Source organism: Octopus sinensis, linkage group LG20 (genome assembly GCF_006345805.1).
Source record: "Octopus sinensis linkage group LG20, ASM634580v1, whole genome shotgun sequence".
In the NCBI taxonomy this organism is placed as follows: Eukaryota; Metazoa; Mollusca; class Cephalopoda; order Octopoda; family Octopodidae; genus Octopus; species Octopus sinensis.
Window position 1 is genome coordinate 16,522,320 of NC_043016.1, and position 25,649 is coordinate 16,547,968.

A 25,649-nucleotide genomic window follows, 5' to 3' on the forward strand; every position below is an offset into this window, starting at 1 on the left:
AAGTATCCAAAGAGTATTTAAGGCACACAATGCTTCATGAGTACAAAAATAGAAACTCTGCAGTCGAAGTGACTCGAAGCATACACTCAGTTTATTGGAAAGAATGCTTGAATGAAAGAACTTGCTGAAGATGATTTGCAAAATTCAGAAGTAGAGATTTCAGCCTTAAAGATGAAGATTGAACAGGATGTCCAGTTGAGTTTGATGATAAGCTCCTTGAGGCATTACTTGAAGAAAATCCTGCATTATCAGCTGGAGAATTGGCAATAAATCTTAGTTCAAACCATACAACTGTTCATCATCATCTTCAACAACTTGGAAAGGTTCCTAAACTTGGAAAATGGATGCCTCATGAATTGTCCGAAAGCAGCCGCAAATCCCGAGTTGTGAGGGGCCAAGCTGTATCGGCCCCTTTGCCTTTCCCTTGGATAACCTTGGTAGTGTGGAGAAGCGAGGCTGATATGCATGGGTGATGCTGGTCTTCCATAAACAACCTTGCCGGGACTTGTGCCTCGGAGGGTAACTTTCTAGGTGCAATCCCATAGTCGTTCTTGGCCAAATGGGATCATTACATATCGTATTTGTATAAGGTGGTATGAAAAAACTCCATGATTAGTTCTGCAACATTCTAATGGATTGCGGCACATGGGTGTGTCTGCTGTGAGAGGTAAAAGGGACCTTCATGAAGCAGTGTCCTAATTGAAATCACTGTTGTACTTCGACCCTTGTTGCTGTTTCCGAGCTAGCAGCACCTCAGAAGTAGTGATTATTCAATGAAAGGTACTCCGCTAGCTTAACATGAGGTGGTCATTTTTATATCTTCTTTTCGGGTTGTTAGAAGCTCACTGACTCCCTGCACCCTGATCCTTCGATCTTATTTTGACATATCTACGAGGGTCAGTCAAAAAGTAATGCCATTTTGGACAGTTATAATTACCAACACAGGAATATGTATCATACATCAAAATGAAGCTGGTCCTCTGTGGATCACATCTCTACTTCTCAACATAGTCACCATTTCTCTTAATAGCAATTATACGGAGCAGGGATACATTTTTGACTCACCCTCATACATGCTCTCATTCGAAGATGGAACATTGCTATTGAGAGAAATGGTGACTATGTTGAGAAGTAGGGATGTGATCCACAGAGGACCAGCTTCATTTTGTTGTATGATACATGTTCCTGTGTTGGTAATTAAACCTGTCCTAAACAAAATGGCATCACTTTTTGACTCACCTTCGTATCTTCTATGGGTTGTTCGAAGCTTAATAACTTCCTACACCTTCATCCTTCGACCTTATTTTGACATATCTATATATGTATATATATTCTAGGGAATTTCTACAGCTTTCTTCATTTCCCTGCTCAGTAAAGTTGGAGAAAATGTAGCTGCTAGATTGCGAATGAAGTTATTCAACGCATTAGTATCACAAGACATGGAATTTTTTGACAGACATAGCACAGGAGAATTAATTAACAGGTGAAGAATTTTATATTATCATTATCATTATTATTATTATATTATTATTATTATTATATTATTATTATTATTATTACTTTTTTTTCTTCTTTCAAATTTGCTTCCATTTCTTGCCGAGTGTCTTCCCGACTCCTAGGGCAAAGAAACTCATAGTATACATTGGTAGGCCATTAAACCAAACTCAGTAGTTCGTTCATTTTTTTTTTTCATTTTTTTTTTATTATTATTATCATTATTATTATTATTATCATTATTATTATTATTATTATTATTATTCAGTAGTTTTATTTTTTATAGCGTGCTTTCACTTCACTTCACTACCGAGCGCAGCTCTGTGTGCCTTGGGTATATGCTGTGGTTTGTTGTGTTGCTCTGATGGTTATTGTATGGAAAGTGTTCTGCGTAGGATGTGTGCAGTGCCTAGTAGTGCAATTTTCTGTATGTTATATGTGTTTGTAAGTCCTGGTGTTTTTGTTATGTATTTGTCTGAATATTTTTTATCATTCCTAATGCGCCCTCTATGATAGGAATTGTTTCTGTTTTTAGATTCCACATTCGAGTTACCTCTATTTCCAGGTCTTTGTATTTTGAAAGTTTCTCCATTTCTTTTAGACAAACGTTGTCATCTGCCGGTATTGATACATCAATTAGAAAACATTTTTTTCCTTGATGATCTCTAACAACTAAATCCAGCCCATTGGCCTTGATTTTTCTTTTTGTGTGTATTGGCATATCCCAGAGTATGGTTGCTTTCTCATATTCTGTGACCTTTTCTGGTGTGTGCCTATACCATCTTTTTTCTGTTGTTATTCCATAATGTTGGCATAGCTTCCAATGTATGTAGGTTCCAACTCTGTCATGTCTGAATATATTCCTTCTTAGCCAGGACTGGGCAGCCAGAGATAATATGATTTATTGTTTCTTGTCCATCTCCACATATTCTGCAGTTACTTGTTATATTTCTTTTCATTACATGTTTTTTGGTAATTTCTGGTGGGGACGCTTTGGTCTTGTGCTGCAATTAAAAATCCCTCTGTTTCTGCTTTGAGTCCTGAGCTTCTCAACCATTGCTGGGACTTTTCTTTGTCTATTGCTTTTGCATTTAGTTTAGTCCAGTATTTGCCATGAAGGGGCTTTTCTTGCCATTGTTTTATCAAGGTCCGTTACTGTTCTAGTTTTAGTTTGGATTTGATTATTATTATCATTATTATTTTTGACATCTAAATATGGCTAACCACTAAGGGTGGATGTTACTGTTGCTTGTAGCCCCAGGAGAACATCTTCTCCAGCTGGCTTTTGACACACTTTCTGTGCCCTATCAGTATTTGCAAAGGGAGGTCATCCTTTCCCCGTCAACCTAAAGTGATATGCACGGACTGCAGTTTCTGGGTATTGACCCGTCATCAGCGCACGACAATCACCTTTCTCTTTATTATAGGCACAGTGGCCTGACAGAAGAGTGGACATAACAATACAATACAGGACATGGGGTACATATAACAAAAATACAGAAAGGATGATATGAAATGAAATATTAACAATGAATTAAATGAAATGGCTTACGAGACCCCCAAAGCTCGCAGTTTCATTTACAATTACAGTTATACTATCCGGGGTGTTCGTCCATAATGTAAACGAGTAATTCATCCTGCTCTATAACTCCGGGCAAACTGTCATATCGAACGTAATGCTTTATGGTTACAACTGTATCTGAAAACCAATTTATTAATTTATTTACCGTCTCTTTTTCCACAATTGCAGCCTTTATTTGGTTATCGTACATCCTCGGGTTCAATTTCACTCTCGTTAGATTTTTTGTTATCACTAATTTTTTCTCAATTTCTTTATCTTTTGTGTACAATATTACAGCTCTGAGATTCTTTCCTTTCGGTCTTCCTCCTTCCTTGCATGTTTTCAGACATTCTTCCCCATTTCCCCATTCTTCCCACCTTGAACCTTCACTCACTTTAGTTGCTGCATCTCTCCTGTCGTGCGTTCGATCCTCTGTCTCGTCAGCATATTTCTTTTTCGTTTTTTTTCTTTTTTTGGTCTTTGGGTGGTGATTCCACCCGTGTTCACTTTCTATCCTCTTTTTCTCTTGTTCTTTCCTCTTCTTTCTCCTTCACTAACTCGTCGTCATCTTCCATACTATCTCCCAAATCCCCCGTCAAAGCTCCCACTGCTTCCTCCAGTGTCATCCTCCTCTCTTTCATTTCTCCTTCGGGACACACATCCCTCATGTGCCCACTTCTCCCACATTTATAACACACTGGAGCCCCTCCTCCACCACGACTCTCAGCCGTGTCTCGTCGGGGAACACCTACTCCCCTGGGATGCTACACAAATCTGGCATGGCTATGTGGACCAAGGCCTCCACCGCACAACCCCACCAGTCTATTTCATTCAACCTCTCCACCTCAAGCATGTCCACATTCTCCCTGCAGTTGCAGATTACTGCAGCCACCTTCCTTCAGTATCAAGTTCCGGTGGAACTCTGCTCATTCGCATCCTCACCGCTCCCCTTCCACAACAACTAGGGAGCAAAACCCATTTTTCTGATCTCAACACTGTCGCTGCATTCCACTCCGCTTCATCTTCATTTTCGAAGCGAACGCTCACCATAGCGTACTTTCTACCTCTATTGTAGAAGGCAGTTCCTCCTTTTACTTCTTGTTGACACCCCTCAATCTCTTTCACTTCTGCCACCTCCATTCCTTCTGAGACCACATTCCATGTTCTGTACGTTATGGTTCCCTTCTCTGCTTCCTTCACTTCGTCTTCAGGGGGTGCAACCCTCAGACAGACTCCCTCCTTCCTGAAGCTGTCATAGTACTTCCTCAGACTCTCCTTCTAGACAATTACTTCTTCCAACTGTAATTCGTTCGCAGCCAGGCTTTTGCCTGCTGCTCCCGCATAAGTCTGGGCCTGCATACCCAACAAAGAATTCAACAATTCAACATGACACAACAGTTTTCAACAACAATAATCAACAAAATTCAACTCACAACCGCAAATCCGAAAAACCGACACAAACACTTTCGCACACGACAATCACCGGTTTTCGATGGAAGGGTCCCAATGCAAATATTTATATCCTTTTTCCTGTGACTTTTCGTCACTGCTCTTGAAAAGGTGTAAACAAGCAATAATAAATCTCTGAACGAGGTATAGACATTAACTGCGCGACAATGTGAAGTATATTTGCCATCTCAATATGGCTAACCACTAAGGGTGGGTGTTACTATAGCTTGTAGCCCCAGGAGAACATCTTCTCCAGCTGGCTATTGACACACTTTCTTGAAAAAGTGTATACACTTTTTCAAGATCAGTGACGAAAAGTCACTGGAAATAGGATATAAACATTTGCATTGGGACCCTTCCATCAAATACCGGTGATTGTCGTGCACTGATGATGGGTCAATACCCAGAAGCTGCAGTCCGTGCATATCACTTTAGGTTGACGGGGGAAGGATGACCTCCCTTTGCAAATACTGATAGGGCACAGAAAGTGTGTCAATAGCCAGCTGGAGAAGATGTTCTCCTGGGGCTAAAAGCTACAGTAACATCCACCCTTAGTGGTTAGCCATATTTAGTTGGCAAATATACTTCACATCATTATCATTATTATTATTATTATTATTATCATTATTATCATCATCATCATCATCATCATCATTATTATTATTACCATTAGGTGTAGGAGTGGGTTGTGGTAAGTAGCTTGCTTACCAACCACATGGTTCTGGGTTTAGTCCCACTGCCTGGCATTTTGGGCAAGTGTCTTCTACTATATAGCCTCAGGCTGACCAAAGCCTTGTTGAGAAGATTTGGTAGATGGAAACTGAAAGAAGCCTGTTGTATATATATATATATATATACTTATATTATAATATATATATATACATATATATGTGTGTTGTGTATATATAGGCACTGAAGTGGCTGTGTGTTAAGTAGCTTGCTTACCAACCACATGGTTCTGGGTTCAGTCCCATGTGTGGCACCTTGGGTAAGTATCTTCTACTATAGCCTTAGGCCGACCAAAGCCTTGTGAGAAGTTTTGGTTTCCGAAACATTGCTGTAACAACAAACAATATGAGGACAAATATCCGTCAATTGTAAATAATGTATATAATTCCTCATCTCTTAAATATAAAACTGAATAATAATAATAATAATAATAATAATAATAATAACATTGAAGAATATCTTGGGAACGAGAAACCAGGTTTGTAATTTCCTCAAGATGCCTGAAGACAGCTGGAGGCTATATCAGCCGAAACGTTGTGTTAACAATAAACAAGATGAGGATGAATATCCGTCGAATGTAAATAATGTACATAATTCCTCATCTCTTAAACATAGAACTGAATAATAATAGCAACAACATCAAAAAATACCTTAGGAATGAGAACCCAGGTTCGAAATTTCCCCAAGACACCTGAAGAAGGCTGGAGGGTATATCAGCTGAAAGGTTGTGTTAACAACAAATGAGATGAGGAGAAATATCTGTCAATTGTAAATAATGTACATAAATCCTCATCTCTTAAATATAGAACTGTACTCTGGTATTTTATCAGCCCTTCTCTGAAAATTCCAGCCCTTGTGCCTATGATAAAATGGTTACCTTGTGTTTTTCAGACTTACATCAGATGTCCAGGAGTTTAAAAGTTCCTTCAAAGCTTGTATATCCCAGGGATTAAAGTCCTTCACGCAGGTTTGTCTAAATTATTCTTTCGTTTACTTCTTTCAGCCATTTGACTGCGGCCATGCTAGAGCACCGCTTTTCGTTGAACAAACCGATCCACTCACCCTACAGCCCCCCACCTCACACCCGCAGGACTTGTTCTGTTGGTTCTCTTTTGCCAAACCACTAAGTGACAGGGGATGTAAACACACCAGCATCGGTTGCCAAGTGATGTTTGGGGAACACACACACATACAAATAAATATATATATATATATATATATACGATGGGCTTCTTTTCAGTTTCTGTCTACCAAATCCACTTAAAAGGCTTTGGTCAGCCCAATGCTATAGTAGAAGACACTTGCCCAGGGGTCCATGCAGTGGGACTGAACCCAGAACCATGTGGTTGGTAAGCAAGCTACTTACCATAAAGAACGCAGAATAACATGTAACAAAAACAATTTGCAAACATATTTACATTCCCATATAACAGTTAAGAACATCACCATTATTGTATCATGTATGCACAGAAGTGTTTGTTTGACTAGTTGCTGCTGGCTTAATTACACACGGCACAAGTTAGAGAAGGGGTGCATATTATACACAAGGTTCAGGTTTTTTAGAGGGACAGCCCCCTATAAATCCCCTGCATATTATACTCAAGGGCAGACTACACTCGAGGATTTACGGTAATTCCTTATCTCTTAAATATAGAACTGTCTTATGTTACATCATGTTTAATTATTGTCTTATTTTATCATTTCAGACAGCAGGCTGTATTGGTACTCTATTCGTACTCTCACCAAAACTCACCTGCTTCTTACTTGGTGTTGTACCAACCCTGATAGGTGTCGGTTCTTTAATTGGTTCATTTCTGAGAATTCTATCTCGCCAAGCACAAGCTCAGGTAAGACTATATCTCACCTGTAATTAATTAATCTCTTCTACTGACAATTTGGGGCCAAAATGCTGTTTTTTTTGGTGGTGGGTGAGGTTGAAATCTCAAACACTGGCGCGTGAACAAAACATTCGAGCGTGTCCATTGCCAGTACTGCCAGACTGGCCCATGTGCCGGTGGCACGTAAAAGTACCAACTACACTCTTGGAGTGGTTGGTGTTAGGAAGGGCATCTAGCTGTAGAAACTCTGCCAGATCAGATTGGAGCCTGGTGCAGCCATCTGGTTTGCCAGTCCTCAGTCAAATCGTCCAACCCATGCCAGCAAGGAAAGCGGATATTAAATGATGATGATGATTCTACATCTGGATGAAGAGAGATGTATGAAGAAGTGCCACTCCCAAATAGTTGAAGGAACCCAGGGTAGAGGTAGTCCCAGGAAGACATGGGATGAGGTGGTCAAGCATGACCTTCGAACATTGGGCCTCACAGAGGCAATGACGAAAGACCGAGATCTCTGGAGATATGCTGTAACTGCGAGCACCCGACAAATAATGTGAGTTCAAGGCTGCTTCCACACCAGCTTCGCATAGCAGCCCCAGCCCATTCAAAAGTACCTTGGATTGCAGAACGAACTGCTGGGCTTGAGGAGACCTACTGAGTCAAGTACATCAACATCAGCAATATCAAAATCAAATCAAATGGAAATTGTAGTTGTGAGCCCCGTGCCGGTAGCACATAAAATGCACCATCCGAACGTGGCGGATTGCAGCGCCGCCTTGATTGGCGTCCGTGCCGGTAGCACATAAAAAACACCATCCGAACGTGGCGGATTGCAGCGCCGCCTTGACTGGCGTCCATGCGGGTGGCACATAAAAAGCACCATCCGAACGTGGCGGATTGCAGCGCCGCCTTGACTGGCGTCCATGCGGGTGGCACATAAAAAGCACCATCCAAACGTGGCAGATTGCAGCGCCGCCTTGACTGGCGTCCGTGCGGGTGGCACATAAAAAGCACCATCCGAAAGTGGCCAATGCCAGCCTCGTCTGGCATCTGTGCCGGTGGCACATAAAAAGCACCCACTACACTCACAAAGTGGTTGGCGTTAGGAAGGGCATCCAGCTGTAGAAACACTGCCAGATCAGACTGGGCCAGGTGCAGCCTTCTGGCTTCCTAGAGCCCAGTTGAACCGTAACCCATGCTAGCATGGAAAGCGGACGCTAAATGATGATGATGATATATACTAGCAGCTAAACGTGGTTTCACCCAGTCGGTTTGGATGTGGCTGTAAAACCTGCTCTGTGTAAGCATTCGACTTGTTTGGGCATGCTTACGTTAAAAAACAATTTTAGAATGATTTTTTTCTTCTGTCGAAACGCTAAAAATAACTGACCAACAAAAAATAAGCCAAAACAAAGCCAATCAATATTCAACCAAATCAAAAAATAAACCCAAATACTAAACGAACAAAGATGGACCACCCCACTTCCATTGAGCACGCACACTCATACACACATTCACACCCCACCCACCCACCCATTACATACACATATATTCACACAGAGTTGAAACGCTGTTTGATGTATTTTTGCAATGTACAATTTTCATCATCCCACTACCAAATATGACATCAACCCTTCCTTCTTTATTCATCCATCACCCCTTCTTTTCTCATTCATAAACACAAGAGTATTATTATAAGCATAGGAGTGGCTGTGTGGTAAGTAGCTTGCTTACCAACCACATGGTTCGGGTTCAGTCCCACTGCATGGCACCTTGGCAAGTGTCTTCTGATTATCCTCAGGCTGACCAAAGCCTGTGAGTGGATTTGGTAGACGGAAAGAAAGAAGCCCATCGTATATATATTATTTAATTTAAAATAGGCATAGGAGTGGCTGTGTGATAAGTAGCTTGCTTACCAACCACATGGTTCTGGGTTCAGTCCCACTGCATTGCACCTTGGGCTGACCAAAGCCTTGTGAGTTGATTTGGTTGACGGAAACTGAAAGAAGCCTGTTGTATATATGTATATATATATGTGTGTGTTTGTCCCCCATCCGCAACATCGCTTGACAACCGATGCTGGTGTGTTTACGTCCCCGTAACTTAGCGTTCGGGAAAAGAGACCAATCGAATAAGTACTAGGCTTACAAAGAATAAATCCTGGGGTCGATTTGCTCAACTAAAGGCGGTGCTCCAGCATGGCCACAGTCAAATGACTGAAACAAGTAAAAAAGTAAAGAGTATCGTAGGTTATCTCAGTAACCTGAGAGCTATGAAAAATACAAAGCCCAGCATCACCACCAGATCATTCTACACATCTGGGTATGTGTAATTTTCACACATTCCACACAGCCGTTTGACCGTGAATCCCAAGACAAGAAAGAATCGCCCATGTCAAATTTATATGTATACATAGTGAAACTAAGTGAAATTTAAACCATATAATACTAAAAGTATTATCGCACATTACAATAGAGATATTATTGTTTCACTTTTGACATGTAATACCGAAACAGTATAAGAGATAAGAGATTGCTCCAGGCTCATGTTAAGCAAGAAGTTGAAAATTTGTTTGGGTCATGACACTGCATGGACCCTAAGTAAGGCATGTGTAAAATTTAAATGAAATCAGTTGGGTAGTTCTCAAGTTTTAGTGAAACACACACACATACTTTCTCAGTTTTATATACACGGACATGCAGGAAGTAAATAGACACCTTTAATTTTCAAAATCTTTTATTCAATACGCAAAACAAACAATTGTAATGTAATCGATGGGTAGGACTACATACTCACTATTTAGTTGACATCCCCTTTGCAGTTTTTAATTCAGAAACTCTTTTTGGCATTGAACTGATGAGACTTGTGATCATCTCTTGTGGAATTTCTGCCCACTTTCACTCAACAATCGAAACAATTCATCTTTAGGTTTAGGTTTCTTATTTCTTCACTGCCCACAAGAAGCTACACACAGAGGGGACAAACAAGGACAGACAAACGGATTAAGTCGATTACATCAACCCCAATGCATAACTGATACTTATTTAATCGACCCCAAAAGGATGTAAAGCAAGGTTGACCTCGGTGGAATTTGAACTCAGAATGTAACAGTAGATGAATTACTGCTAAGCATTTCACCCAGTGTGCTAACGTTTCTGCCAGCTCGCCACCTTTAGATTTAGATTTCTGTCTTGTTTTCCATATAGCTCTATCTAGTATGCTCCAAAGATTTTCAATTGGGTTCATGTCAGGAGATTGGCTCAACCGAGGAAGCTTTTTGATCCCATTTTCAGTCAGCCATTGTTGATTCCTTTTTGCTGTGTGGCATGGAGCCCCATCTTCCATGAATAAAACTCATTTTTCGTTATTTTATCATGTGAATGCACCGAAAGTAGTCCTTGCTTAAGTATTTCGATGTATTTTTCAGAGTTTATGGTTCCAACACATTCAATCAGCTCAGAACGACCATTACTGGTGACAGCTCCCCATACCATTACAGAGATACCACCATGTTTCACAGTTGGTTGGAGTCACTTCAAATCAAATCCTTGATTGGGAAGCCTCCAGACCCAGACATGTCCACTGTCTGAAAATAATGCAAATCTGGATACATCTGAGAAAATCACTCTATCCCAAAATGAATTGGATTTTTGTGACATCTCCTCAGCCCATTTCTTTCTTTTCGTGATATCATTTGGTTGAAGGAGAGGTTTTCTTCTAGCTGCTCATCCATAATACCCAAACTTATGTAGATATGTAACACGCGTTCTTGGACTAACTTCTAGCTGTTTTGCAATGTCAGAAGCCTTCGAACAGGGTTCGTTTTCCACAATTCTCTTCAAACAGTGAAGCTTCCTTTCCAAGGGCCCAGGTCAGCTTGGATGAGAATCTATTGTTTCTTTTCCTTGGCTTTTGAATTGCACTATAATTCTATTAACAGTAGCAAGAGGAATTTGAAGATTTTCGGCAGTTTTTCCCTGGCTAAGACCAACCTCAGACTGCCCAATAATACGACCTCTTTGAAAATATACAGTTCTACTGAATTTTTTGTGCGTGGCATGGTTACTCTTCGTAAATGTTTAATATAATGGCACCTGGAATGAAAAAGAATGATTACTGTAAATTCTCAAGTATAATCCGCATTTTTTTCCCAAAATTTAAAGGTCAAAATCCCTAATGTGTTCTATATACGAGGTTAAAAATGAAAAATATTTTCTAAGCAATGTCCGAGTCTTTATTTGCTGTCCAGCAATGTTTATTCAGACGCATTTTGTGATGTCAGGCGTGAAAATACCTTAAGCTAAGCCCGAAAGCAATGAAGTCATAAAAGAATCATCCATAACTTGCAGTAAGCAACATTTATTAAAATAAAAGTATTCAGAACACAGAATAATATGTAACAAAAACAATTGAAAACATATTTACATTCCCATATAACAGTTAAAAACATCACCATTATTGTGCTTAATAGTTTAGCGCTAAATAGTTCCTCCTGCTGTTTGTATTGGCAGGTTGCATCATTACCATGGCAAACGATACTTAATTAAATACCTGTATTAAATGTTTGAACTACTGTGGGTCTTTACTAGGGTTTTGTTTATAAGCAGGACTTAAAACTGTACATTAATCTCCAATAAAACATTTTATACATTACATGCCCATAAAATGCCTCATAGATCTTATTCAGCTATGTTTAAACTTGAAGTTATATCACATGTTGAAGAGCAGGGTAATAGGGCCGCCGGAAGAAAATTTGGTGTTGAGGAAAGCAATGTCAGGTTATGGAGAAGAAATAGAGATGAAATTAAACAAAGATAAAGAAGGCAATAATAAAGGATGTTACCGTATACATTTTTACAAACCAAGGACGTTATATAGACCTCTTTGATTCAAGTTAGAGAAGGGGTGCGTATTATACACAAGGTTTAGGTTTTTCAGAAGTACAGCCCCTAAAAATCCCCTGCATATTATACTCAAGGGCGGACTATACTCGAGGATTTATGGTACATTGTAAATTCTACACCGCTGAAAAGATACTTAAATCAGAAATTTTGAAAATTAAATGTCTCTATTTACTTTCTGCATGTTTGTGTATATAGATGTCTACTTCATCTATTTTCTGTTCATAATTTTAGTCCGAGAAAGCTACAGCAGTAGCGAGTGAAGCAATTGGAAATATGAGGACTGTACGAGCTTTTTCGATGGAGAAAAGTGAAGCAGCGTGAGTATTCCTCCTCCTCATCATTTAGTATCCATTTTCCATGCTGGCATGGGTTGGACGATTGACTGAGGACTGGCGAACCAGATGGCTGCACCAGGCTCCAGTCTTGATCTGGCAGTGTTTCTACAGCTGGATGCCCTTCATAAAGCCAACCACTCCCAGAGTGTAGGGGTGCTTTTTACATGCTGCCGGCACGAGGGCCAGTCTGGTAGTAATGGCATTGATCACACTTGAATGGTGCTTTTTATGTGCCACTGGCACAGGAGCCAGTCAGGTGGCACTGGCAATGATTACGCTTGAATGGTGCTTTTCATGTGTCACCAGCACGACAGCCAATCCATGGCGCTGGCAAGGACCACATTAGAATGTTGTTTTACACGTGCCGGTAAGGCAAAGCTAGCAACAACCACGCTCAAATGATGCTTTTCATGTGCCATCAGCATGGGAACCAATCCATGGCCCTGGCAACGATCACACTCGGACGTTTTGTTAAACATAAATAAATAAGACAAGTACATCAACATCAAAATGAAAATCAAATGGAAATTGTAGTTGTGATACCTCTGCCGGTGGCACATAAAAAGCACCGACTACAGTCTCGGAGTGGTTGGCGTTAGGAAGTGTATCCAGCTGTAGAAACACTGACAGATCAGACTGAAGCCTGGTGCAGCCTCCTGGCTTCCCAGACCCCGGTCGAACCGTCCAACCCATGCTAGCATGGGAAACGGACGTTGGTGATAATGATGAAATAAATCTTGAAATAAAATAGTTTTGAGTTACTATCAGGTGACTTTTGGCCAACCTTGTAATTTATGTATGAATATATGTGTTTGTATGTAAGCAAGAAAACAGACAGGACACTACTTTACTCAAATATATGGCCCTGTTTCATTTCTAGAAAAGATGTAGGCTACATTACCATAAATCCTCGAGTATGGTCCACCCTTGTGTATTATACGCAGGGGATTTTTAGGGGGCTGTCCCTCTGAAAAACCTTAACCTTGTGTATAATACGGACCCCTTCTCTAACTTGAGTTGTGCTTAATTATGCCTGCAGCACCTCGTCGAACAAACACTTCCGCGCATGCGTAATACAATAATGGTGATGTTCTTAACTGTTATATGGGAATGTAAATATGTTTGCAAATTGTTTTTGTTACATGTTATTCTGTGTTCTGAATACTTTTATTGTAATAAATGTTGCTTTCTGCAAGTTATGGATGATTCTTTTATGACTTCATTGCTTTCAGGCTTAGCTTAAGGTATTTTCACGCCCGACATCACAAAATGCGTCTGAATAAACATTGCTGGACAGCAAATAGAGACTCAGACATTGCTTAGAAATATTTTTCATTTTTAACCTCATATATAGTACGCATTAGGGATTTTGACCTTTAAATTTTGGGGGAAAATGCGGATTATACTCAAGGATTTACTGTATATTTTAGTATTTTCTTTATCTTTCAGCCTCTATAATAGAGAAATTGAAAAAAGTAAAACCCTTACTTTGCGCCTTGGTAATGGCATCGCAATATTCCAAGGACTGAGTAATATAGCTCTAAATGGTGAGTACCCAGTTCTATGTACATAATTCATCATCATTATTATTTAATGTCGATTGTCTTGGCTGGCATGGCTGGATTCCACATTATTTACATTTGTCCTCACCTTGTTTGTTGTTAATACAACGTTTCGGCTGATATACCCTCCAGCCTTCTTCAGGTGTCTTAGGGAAATTTTGAAACTGGGTTCTCATTCCTAAGATATTTTTCAATGTTGTGATGTAGGACAGAGATGTGTTCGCATGGATGATGGTTCACTTGCGCTAAATGAGGATGCAAAGAGAGAGGTTTGGAGACACCATTATGAAAGGATGCTGAATAAGGAAAATGAATGGGATAAAGAGAGTCTGCCGAATGTCGACCCAGCAGAGGGACCAGCTATCCGAGTTGACCGTTCTTTGGTAACTAAGGTAACTAGAAGCATGAAGACAGGGAAGGCCCCAGGCCCATCAGGAATTACTGCAGAGATGCTCAAAATATCTGGCAGTGTCAGCTATAGCCTAGTCACCCATATAGTTAACCAGGTGATACACGAAGGAGTCATTCCCAATGACTGGTGTAACAGCATAATAGTCAACTGCTACAAAGGTAAAGGTGATGCCCTAGATACAAGTAATTACAGAGGTATCAAGCTGTTGGATGAGGTAATGAAGGTTATGGAGAGGGTCATAGCCCAACTGATTAGGGAGAGAGTCAACCTGGACGAGATGCAGTTCGGTTTCGTGCCAAGGAAAAGCACCACCGATGCCATATTTCTGGTGAGACAGCTGCAGGAGAAATACCTAGCCAAAGATAAACCTCTGTACCTGGCTTTCGTTGACATGCAGAAAGCCTTTGACAGGATCCCCTGATCCCTTATCTGGTGGTCAATGAGGAAACTAGGGATAGATGAATGGTTAATAAGAGCCGTGCAAACCATGTACAGGGTTGCTGTTAATAAGGTGAGGGTTGGCAACGAGTACAGTGAAGAATTCTGGGTAGAGGTAGGAGTCCACCAAGGTTCAGTCATCAGCCCCCTCCTATTTATCATAGTCCTCCAGCCAATAACAGAGGAATTCAAGACTTGATGCCCCTGGGAGCTCCTCTATGCTGATGACCTTGCTCTAATTGCTGAGTCACTATCAGAACTGGAGGAGAAGTTTCAGGTGTGGAAGCAAGGATTAGAATCGAAGGGCCTTAGAGTCAACCTAGCTAAAACCAAAGTCCTAATAAGTAGGAAGGTAGACAAACCACAAACGCCTTCAGGTAGATGGCCCTGCTCGATCTGTAGAAAAGGCATAGGTAGAAACTCTATAAGATGTACCCAGTATAAACTATAGACACATAAAGGGTGCAGCAATATCAAAGGAAGGCTAACTGGGAAGATGGTTTTTGTATGTGGCAGATGCTCAGGAACAATAAACACTGAAAATCTGCAGAAAACAACTTCCGTCACTTTCCAGGGGGAAAAACTAGAAGTTGTTGATAGCTTCCGTTACCTAGGTGACCAAGTCAGTAGCAGGGGTGGGTGTGCTGAAAGTGTAACTACTAGAGTAAGAATAGCCTGGGCAAAGTTCAAAGAGCTCTTACCTCTGCTGGTGACAAAAAGCCTCTCGCTCAGAGTAAAAGGTAGACTGTATAATGCATGTGTACGAACAGCCATGCTACATGGCAGTGAAACATGGGCCATGACTGCTGAGGATATGCATAAGCTTGCAAGAAATGAAGCCAGTATGCTCCAAAGGATGTGTAATGTGTACATACTCAACAGAGTTTAAGTACCTTGAGAGAAAAGTTGGATCTGAGAAGCATCAGCTGTGGTGTGCAAGAGAGATAATTGCACTGGGATGGTCATGTGAAGAGAATGGATGAAGATAGGTGTGTGAAAAAGTGCCAAACTCTAGCGGTTGAGGGAACCTGTGGAAGAGCTAGACCCAGGAAAACCTGGGATGAGGTGGTGAAGCACGACCTTCGAACTTTAGGCCTCACCGAGGCAATGACTAGTGACCAAGACCTTTGGAAATATGCTGTGCGTGAGAAGACCCGGCAGGACAAGTGAGTCCCTCCCATGTCCTTTGCCAGGGATGTAACCAGCCCACTTATGCATGCCTTTCCTTCCTTGGACATGCGAAGACCTGTTGAGGCAAGTGAAGTCGAAATTGAATTCGAAATCGAACCTCATCCGATGACTGGCACCCATGCCAACCTCCCTTCATTGGACACAAAACTCTGCTTGTGAAGACCTGTTGAGGCAAGTGAAATCGGAATCGAAATTGAACCAATCCTATGACTGGCACCCGGCAGTTGCCAGTGCTGCAGGACTGACTCCTGTGCAGTTGGCAAGTAGAGAAACACCGTTTTGACCCTGTGCTTGAGGAGACCTATTGAGTCAAGTACATCAACATCAAAAATCAATGGAAATTGTAGTTGTGACCCCTGTGCAGGTGGCACATAAAAAGCACCCACTACACTCAGAGAGTGGTTGATGTTAGGAAGGGCATCCAGCTGTAGAAACACTGCCAGATCAGACTGGAGCCTGGTGCAGCCTTCTGGCTTCCCAGACCCCAGTCGAACCATCCAACCCATGCTAGCAAGGAAAACGGACGTTAAACAATGATGATGATGATTATATGGCGTAGTGGTTAAGAGTGCAAGCTGCTAAAGCCATGATTCCAAGTTCGATTCCAGGCAGTGACCTGAATAACAACAACAACAATAATAATGATAATAATAATAACAACATTGAAAAATACCTTAGGAACGAGAACCCAGGTTCAAAATTTCCCCAAAACACCCGAAGAAGGCTGGTGGGTATATCAGTCGAAACGTGTTAACAACAAACAAGATGAAGACAAATATCTGTCAAATGTAAACAACGTAAATAATTCCTCATCTCTAAAATATAGAACTGAATAATAATAATAATAATAACAACGACATTGAAAAATACCTTGTAATGTAAATAATGTTGATGCATCTTATCAAGTACAGCTCATCTCTAAAATATAGAACTGAATAATAATAATAATAATAACAACGACATTGAAAAATACCTTGTAATGTAAATAATGTTGATGCATCTTATCAAGTACAGCTAATGGACACATCTTCCAGTCCCTGGTGATATCCTCAGTGGGGCCCAACATCTGATGATCTTTCTTCACAACTTTGTCCCATGTCTTCCTGGGTCTACCCCTTCCACATGTTTTCTCTGCAATAGACATGGGGTGTAACCGGCCCAGGGCTGTGCCTCTTGATTGGCACTCATGCCAGTGGAACATTAAAAGCACATCCAAACATGGGGTGTAACCGGCCCATTATGAGTACCCCTCATTCATTGGAGAATGAACTTTGCTTGTGAAGACCTTTTGAAGCAAGTATATACGGTTCAAAATTCCTGACGTGGCCGATGACAGTGCCGCCTGATTGGCACTCGAGCCAGTGGAATGTTAAAAGCATATCCGAGCGTGATCGTTGCCAGTGCCACGGATTGGCTCCCGTGCCGGTGACACTTGAAAAGCACCATTTGAGCGTGATCGTTGCCAGTGCCGCCAGACTGGCTCCCGTGCAGGTTGCACGTAATAGACACCTTTTGAGTGTGGTCGTTGTCAGTACTGCCTGACTGGCCCTCATGCCGGTGGCACAAAAGCACCCACTACACTCTCAGAGTGGTTAGTGTCAGGAAGGGCATCCAGCTGTAGAAACTCTGCCAGATCAGATTGGAGCCTGGTGCAGCCTCCTGGCTTTCCATCCCTCAGTCAAACTGTCCAACCCATGCCAGCATGGAAAGCAGACATTAAACGACGATGATGATGATAAAGATTCTTTCATTGTTTGTATTACTTATTCCCTATCTTTCCACAAGGTATCTTACAATACAATCTCTTTTAAAACGTCTGTCCATTTTCAGGTGTTGTGTTTGGCATCTTGTTAGCTGGAGGTCACATGCTGTCTCACAATGAACTCAGCGCTGGAAACCTGATGTCTTTCCTCGTTGCTACTCAAACGATAGAAAGGTCTGTATTTATCCATCAGCATTCAGATTGCTCCTTCAAATGTTACACTTAATTTATATCGTTTTCAATTATTTATGCATTACTTCATAATATTTTTAATTACTAATTTTTAATTTTTGATTTATATTTCAAACAAACACCATTTTGTAGTATTACTTCATATTTTTAAAAAACTACTATTCGATATATTATACAAAATTCAATTTTATATTTCTCAAGAGCAGAAGAGTTATTTATAAATGCTTATCAATATAGGATTCCATTATGGGACAGCACTTCTGTGAAACGATCGTAAGATACTTTAAAAACTTAATTCAAAACTATTAAGCTGTCATATACATTATATATTTATACTTATAAATATTTACATATATATGGGTAGGGCAGCAGACTCGCGGTTGTAGGATCGGGGTTCCAATTCCCAGACCAATCGTTGTGAGTGTTTATTGAGCAAAAACACCTAAAGCCCCACGAAGCATGTTTTGTATACCAATATTATTATTATACTTTTCTAGTTATTTATATCCTCTGATGAGGCCTTTGGTTATTTAAACATACAAGTATAATTTTCAATGCCTAGGACTATATTACACTGACATCTATAGGCAATATAAGTTGGATCGTCTCTCGACCATAGGCTGAAAACAGGTGTAAGGAGCAGTTTATTTGTTTTTGTTTTTTTATTATTATTACATATTGATGTATATTGTTTTGTTCGATTTTGATGTTCCCATTTGTATATTAATAAATAATGTGAAATTGTAATATTCGTAAGTTGATGATCGAAATGAATTGTTTTCTTCTCCATTTTCTTATTGTATATATATATATATAGATATATATATAATATATATATTAAATATATATATATATGTATATATATAGGAAAGTGTGTTGCTGAAATGCACTTAATTTCAAAAATTCGTGAATGCTTAAAATACATTTCTTTACATATACCAAACTAGTTTCAACAATAATTTTTGTTATCAATGGTAAAAGTGCAAAAACATCATTATAAGTTTCACTGTGGACAAATCAAAATTAAATTGACAAAAAATTATCTTTACCGAAATGTTAAACGTCATAAACAGTGGCTTGCTAAAAGGGGAAAAGCTTAACCACACCTGAGAAGGGGATTCATAGGAAAAAGGTTCTTCTCTCTATCTGGTGGATTTGCAAAGGAGTAATTCACTCTGAATTGTTACCACCTAATGCAACAATCAATGTTCAAGTCTACTGTCAGCAGTTAGAGTGTTTGAACCAGGCTTTGAAGAAAAAAAGACCCACTTTAGTGAATCGAAAAGAAGTGATGTTTCATCAGGACAATGCGCGACCCCACACTGCAAAGATCACAAACAGAAGATCGAAGAGTTTTGTTGGGGAAAAATTCCTCATCCACCTTATTCTCCTGACCTTGTTCCTTCAGACTACCATTTGTTTCGTAGTTTACAGAATCATTTGGGGGACATAACTTTTGCAAGCCAGGAGGAGGTCGAAACTGACATTTCAAAGTTCTTCAATTTGAAACCAAGAGTTTTACATTGATGGAATTAAAAAGCTTGTAAATAGATGGAAGGAAGTCATAGATAATCAGGGAAAGTACATTGATGATTAACTTTCAATTAAATATAACATTTGATCACTGGTTTTCTTTATTCAAAATTCGGACAGAACTTATGGGATAACCTGATAGAAGGCAATCGTTACAGTCTCAGAGTGGTTGGCATTGGAAAGGGCATCTGGTTGCAATGACCACATTAAATCAGATTGCAGTCTGGTGCAGCCCTTCAGCGTACCAACCTTGGTCAAACCATCAAACTTATGCCAGCCTTGGTCAAACCATCAAACTTATGGTAATGTTAAATGATGATGATGATGATTTCAACCATTTTGTCATAGATTTTTAAAGTTGGGAGATTGCTATGTCAAAATAATATAGTAACACAGCCTTGTACATTGTGAGTTCAAATCCAGCTGAGGTCAGCCTTGTTTTTCATCATTTCAGGATCGATAAAGATAAATCTATAAAATGGTTATTAAAATCTTAATATTCTCTGTTTTCTAGGTCACTCGCACACATGTCATTGCTCTTCGGACAAGCAATTCGAGGAATGAGTGCTCAAGCGAGAATCTTCGAGGTAAAACTCTAAAAATCCCTAATATCTTGCCGCTGTTATCATTGTCATAATGTCGCTGGTGTTTTCACTCTAGTTTTTTTCTCAACTGTTACTTGCTTAAAACATGGCGAAATCAAATATGAATGCATTTACAAAACTACATCTCCTCTGCCAACCTGCTTTTTTTCTAATCCTCACATTTCTTCATCATACGAGGGGGGTACCCCAAAAGTAACCAGAAACATTCTCTGTGGGACAAGCCCATTGAACAGTTCTATATTTAAAAGATGAGGAATTATGTACATTATTTACAAATGCTGGTAGCGTAAAAATCCTGCGTTCTGGTGTTGATGAATTTGTTGAAGGAGTGTTTGGCATCGTCTTGGTTTTTGAAGCATTTCTCATGCGGGGGAAGTTGTCAAGATGCTTGAAAAGGGGGTAGTTGGTAGGCAAGAGGTCTGGTGAGTATGGCAGATGAGGCAGAGTTTCGTAGCCCAATTCATTCAACTTCTGCAGGGTCAGTTGTGTGATGTGTGGCCGAGCATTGTCATGGAGAAGAATTGGTCCTTTTCTGTTGACCAATGCTGGCTGTTGTTGTCGAAGTTTCTTATGCATTTCATCCACTTCCTGACAGTACTTCTCCGCCGTAATGGTTTCGCCTGGATCCAAAAAGCTGAAGTGGACGAGACCACGGCCTCAAACCCCAAACAGTCACCATGACCTTATTTTGGTGCAACTTTGCCTTTGGGAAGTGCCATGGAGCTTTGTCAGCATCCAACCACTGAGCTGAGCATTGCCGGTTGTCGTAAAGAATCCACTTTTCATCGCAAGTCACAATCCGGTCCAGAAACAGGTTGTTCTTGTTGCGAAAAAGAAGACAACACTTCAAAACGGTGTTGTTTTGGTTGTCATTCACTTTGTGCGGCACCCATTTCTCAAGTGTTTTTGTTTTTCCAATCCCTTTCGAGTGGTTGGAAATTGTTGTATACATACATTATGTCTAATTCAGAAGCAAGCTCTCGAACAGTTGTGTATGGATTGGCTTCCACTAAGCCCCTTAGTTGATCGTTGTCAACATCTGATGGCTGACCACTATCTTCAAGACTCTCATCACTGCTGCAAAATTTCTTGAACCACCATTGTGCTGTATGTTCATTAGTGGTTCCTGGGCCAAATGCATCGTTGATATTGCGAGCTTTTACAGCATCTTTTCGGCCTAGCTTGAACTGGAATAAGAAAATTGTACGAATTTGCTTTTTGTCCGTGTTGTATTCAACGTTCCGCAAAAAATGGCCTAATTATTCGAAAAGGAAAAGAGTAACACGATTAGATAGAGTGAAAAACGGGCTTTATATATAAAACCATAGAAATTTAACGAAGATTAATTTTTAAATATTTCGTTTTTTGGATTTGGTTTGCAAGATTTTTTATATGAGTTTGTGTGTTAAAGCATATTCTGTTGTGTCTGGGGAGAGTCATTTTCTTTTTGTGCCTTATAATGTAACACACTCACTGGTAAAATTTCCACTTAGTCAGGACTATTGAAAAGTTTGCAAGAGGCAACGAAAATTTTAGGAAAATAAAAATAAGAAAACAGTGGAAATTTTACCAGTGAGTGTGTTAAAATTATAAGGCACAAAAAAAAATGACTCTCCTCAGACAGAACAGAATTTGAAAATACATCATTTAAAACTAAAGTTAAAAATTCCGCAAGAATTTTCTTGACAACCTAATTTTATTTTTCCTTCCAGTTTATTAATTCCAAACCCTCTATTCCCATTATTGGAGGGGTTGTTATCCCTACAAAGGATTTGGTTGGTGAAGTGACTTTTGAAAATGTTGATTTTTCATATCCAACTCGAAGGAAAGAAGTAAGTGATAAGTATTTTTTTTAAAACCAAATTTCCAGATCATTTCTGTTTGGCTGCCAGCTGCCATTTTTTCAATCTCTTTAATTCCTGTTCCAGCCCAGTTGATTTCATATTTGGTGTATTGGTGTGGTTTCATATGCTACTCAGTAACATGAAATTCATTTTCGCCGGGCGTGGCTGTGTAGTAAGAAGCTTGCTTCCTAACCACATGGATGGTCCTGGGTTCACTCACACTGCATGGCACCATGGACGAGTGTTTTCTGCTGTAAGCCCTCAGGCTGAACAAACGTCTTCTGAGTGGATATGGTAGACGGAAACTGAAAGAAGCCTGTCATATATATATATATATCATCATCATTTATATATATATATAATACATTTCTAAATATCTCAGAGAGATTTATGCAGTAGTGATACAATAAAGTAGTTGTATACTGTCAACTTAATGTGACAGTTCCATGAAGGGAATAATACAACTGCTATTTAACCCTAGAAGGACACAGGAAATGTGTCAAGGCCAATAGGAAGCGTGCTGCTTCCTAGGGCTAAATAGCAGTAGTATTATTCCCTTCATGGGACTGTCACATTAAGTTGACAGTATACAACTACTTTATATATATGAAGGGATATGATTAATAAATATCCTAGAAACACCTGTAAGACCTTCTATCTATAAATGCTCTAATATCTACACAGCCTTGGTTTTTTATCTCATTATGCAAAAAATTCATATATGTCAGTAGTGGGGGTGGGTGTGCTGAAAGTGTAACTGCTAGAGTAAGAATAGCCTGGGCAAAGTTCAGGGAGCTCTTACCTCTGCTGGTGACTAAAGGCCTCTCGCTCAGAGTAAAAGGCATACTGTATGACGCACGTGTACGAACAGCCATGCTACATGGCAGTGAAACATGGGCTGTGACTGCTGAGGATATGCATAAGCTCACAAGGAATGAAGCCAGTATGCTCCGATGGATGTGTAATGTCAGTGTTCATACTCGACAGAGTGTAAGTACCTTGAGAGAAAAGTTGGACCTAAGAAGCATCAGTTGTGGTGTGCAAGAGAGACGACTGCACTGGTATGGTCATGTGGCAAGAATGGATGAAGATAGCAGTTGAGGGAACCTGTGGAAGAGGTAGACCCAGGAAAACCTGGGACGAGGTGGTAAAGCACGACCTTCGAACTTTAGGCCTCACTGAGGCAATGACCAGAGACCGAGACCTTTGGAAATATGCTGTGCGTGAGAAGACCAGGCAGGACAAGTGAGTCCAGCCCACTTCAGCATGTCTTTCCTCCCTTGGACACACAAAGACCTGTTGAGGCAAACGAAGTCGAAATCGAACCAAATTCGACGACAGGCACCCATGCCAACCTCACTTCATTGGACACTAAACTCTGCTTGCGAAGACCTGTTGGGGCAAGTGAAATCGAAATCGGAATTGAACCAATCCTATGACTGGCACCCGGCAGTTGTCAGGACCGCTGGACTGACTCCTGTGCAGGTGGCAAGTGAAGAAGAAACACCATTTCAACCTGTGCTTGAGGAGATCCATTGAGTCAGTACACCGACATCAAAATCAATGGAAACTGCAGTTGTGATCCCTGTGCGGTGGCACGTAAAAAGCACATCTGAACGTGGCCAATGCCAGCGCCACCTAGACTGGCTTCCGTGCCGGTGGCAGTAAAAGCAAACGACTCGTACCGATCCGCGCTGCGATTGCATGCTGGCTCCGTGCCGGTGGCACATAAAATGCACCAATCCGATCGTGGCCATTGCCAGCCTCACCTGGCACCTGTGCAGGTGGCACGTAAAAAGCACCCACTACACTCACGCAGTGGTTGGCCTTAGGAAGGGCATCCACTTGTAGAAACACTACCAGATCAGACCGGAGCCTGGTGCAGCCTTCTGGCTTCCCAGATCCCCGGTCGAACCGTCCAACCCATGCTAGCATGGAGAACGGACGTTAAACGATGATGATGATGATGATATAATTGGTCTGCTGTATTTGTTCATTGCAGGCAAACTAAGGACAAAATCACAAAATAGTTTGGGAGAATAAAGATGGGCCTATCTCTCAACTATAATATTTTTTAGGCAAACTAATAGACAAAATCACAAAATAGTTTGGGAGAATAATAGTAATAGGCCTATCTTTCAACTACTGTATTTGTTCATTGCAGGAAAACTCCTGGACAGGAGTTAATAGTTGAGAACAATAATGATGATAACCCTATTTTCAACTATCGTATTTGTTAGACAAACTACAAGAGAAAATCAAAAAAACTCAGGAGAATAATGACGGGCCTGTCTTTAAGATTATTGTTAGTCTTGTGCTGTTTATACAACTAGTCAATTTTCTGTAAACTTGGGTTTAGGGAAAACATGGGCCCAGATCCAAGAGGGTTATCACTGCTTCGGTTTCTTCTTTTCACAGGCTGTGCTCAAGAACATGTCCCTGAACATCCCGAACGGCAAAGTTGTGGCCCTTGTTGGCCACTCCGGAAGTGGTATGTCCTAAATTTCCTTCATTATATTCTCAGCTTCAAGCTTAAACAAGTTTCTTGAAACAGATGTAGGTACATATTTTCATACGAAAATCTGTGTAATTTAAGGGAGATTTAGCTATGGTTTCAAGCATATCCCATGACCAGTAAGTATTAGGGTTGATTAGAGTTGATAAAATCATAAATTATAAAAAAGCAGTTTTTTAATACCATAAATGTGGAAGATGGTCATGGATATGCTAGAACCAACAGCCAAATCTCACTTAAATAACACCTTTGCATCTGAAAATATTTACATACAGTTCTATATTTAAGAGAGGAGGAATTATGTATATTATTTACATTATTTACATTTGACGGATATTCGTCATCATCTTGTTTGTTGTTAACACAACATTTCAGCTGACATACCCTCCAGCCTTCATCAAGTGTCTTGGGGAAATTTCAAACCTGGTATCTCATTCCTAAGGTATTTTTTGATGTTATTATTATTATTATTATTATTATTCAGTTCTATATTTAAGAGTTGAGGAATTATTTACATTATTTACAATTGATGGATATTTGTCAACATCTTGTTTGTTGTTAACACGTTTCAGCTGATATAGCCTCCAGCCATTTTCAGGTGTCTTGGAGAAATTTCGAACCTGGGTTCTCATTCCTAAGGTATTTTTCAATTTTGTTGTTATTATTATTATTATTCATGTCACTGCCTGGAATCGAACTCGGAATCTTGGGGTTAATAGCCCATGCTCTTAATCACTACGCCATATGCCCATGGGCATATGGCAAAACATGCCGCCCCCTCAAAATAAGGGTAGAGGAACATCGCAAAGCTGTGACATGTTGAAATATTGATAAATCGGGTATAGCTGATCATGTATGCAAAAATGGAGACCACCTCCCCATGTGGGATGAAGTTAAAATAATAGACAGAGAACACCACTGGAAAATACGAAAACTAAAAGAAATAGCACATATGCTAGGACACAACAACCTCCTAAGCAGACTGAGTGCAGATATGAGCAGCATATGGGAACTGGTATTAAGGAAGGATAATTGCCCATGGCATATGGTGTAGTGGTTAAGAGCGCAGGCTACTAACCCCAAGATTCCGAGTTCAATTCCAGGCAATGACCTGAATAATAATAATAATAATAATAATAATAATAACAACAACATTGAAACTACCTTAGGAATGAGAGCCAGGTTCGAAAATTCCCAAGATACCTGATGAAGGCTGGTGGGTATATCAGCCAAAACGTTGTGTGTTAACAACAAACAAGTGAGGACAAATATCGTCAAATCTAAA

At 40.2% G+C, this 25,649-nt stretch overlaps 1 protein-coding gene across 1 annotated transcript in view; it reads left to right on the forward strand.

Annotated features, from left to right (window-relative positions):
• LOC115222589 (mitochondrial potassium channel ATP-binding subunit) overlaps positions 1–24,444 on the forward strand; it is a 39,152-nt gene extending 14,708 nt beyond the window's left edge. The window contains 9 exon segments of the mRNA XM_029792876.2: positions 1,338–1,483; positions 6,125–6,200; positions 6,940–7,080; positions 12,207–12,292; positions 13,760–13,857; positions 17,744–17,849; positions 19,915–19,987; positions 21,718–21,837; positions 24,268–24,444. Coding sequence (XP_029648736.2) covers positions 1,338–1,483; positions 6,125–6,200; positions 6,940–7,080; positions 12,207–12,292; positions 13,760–13,857; positions 17,744–17,849; positions 19,915–19,987; positions 21,718–21,837; positions 24,268–24,444 — 1,023 coding nt within the window.
• The last annotated feature ends 1,205 nt before the right edge of the window (positions 24,445–25,649 follow it).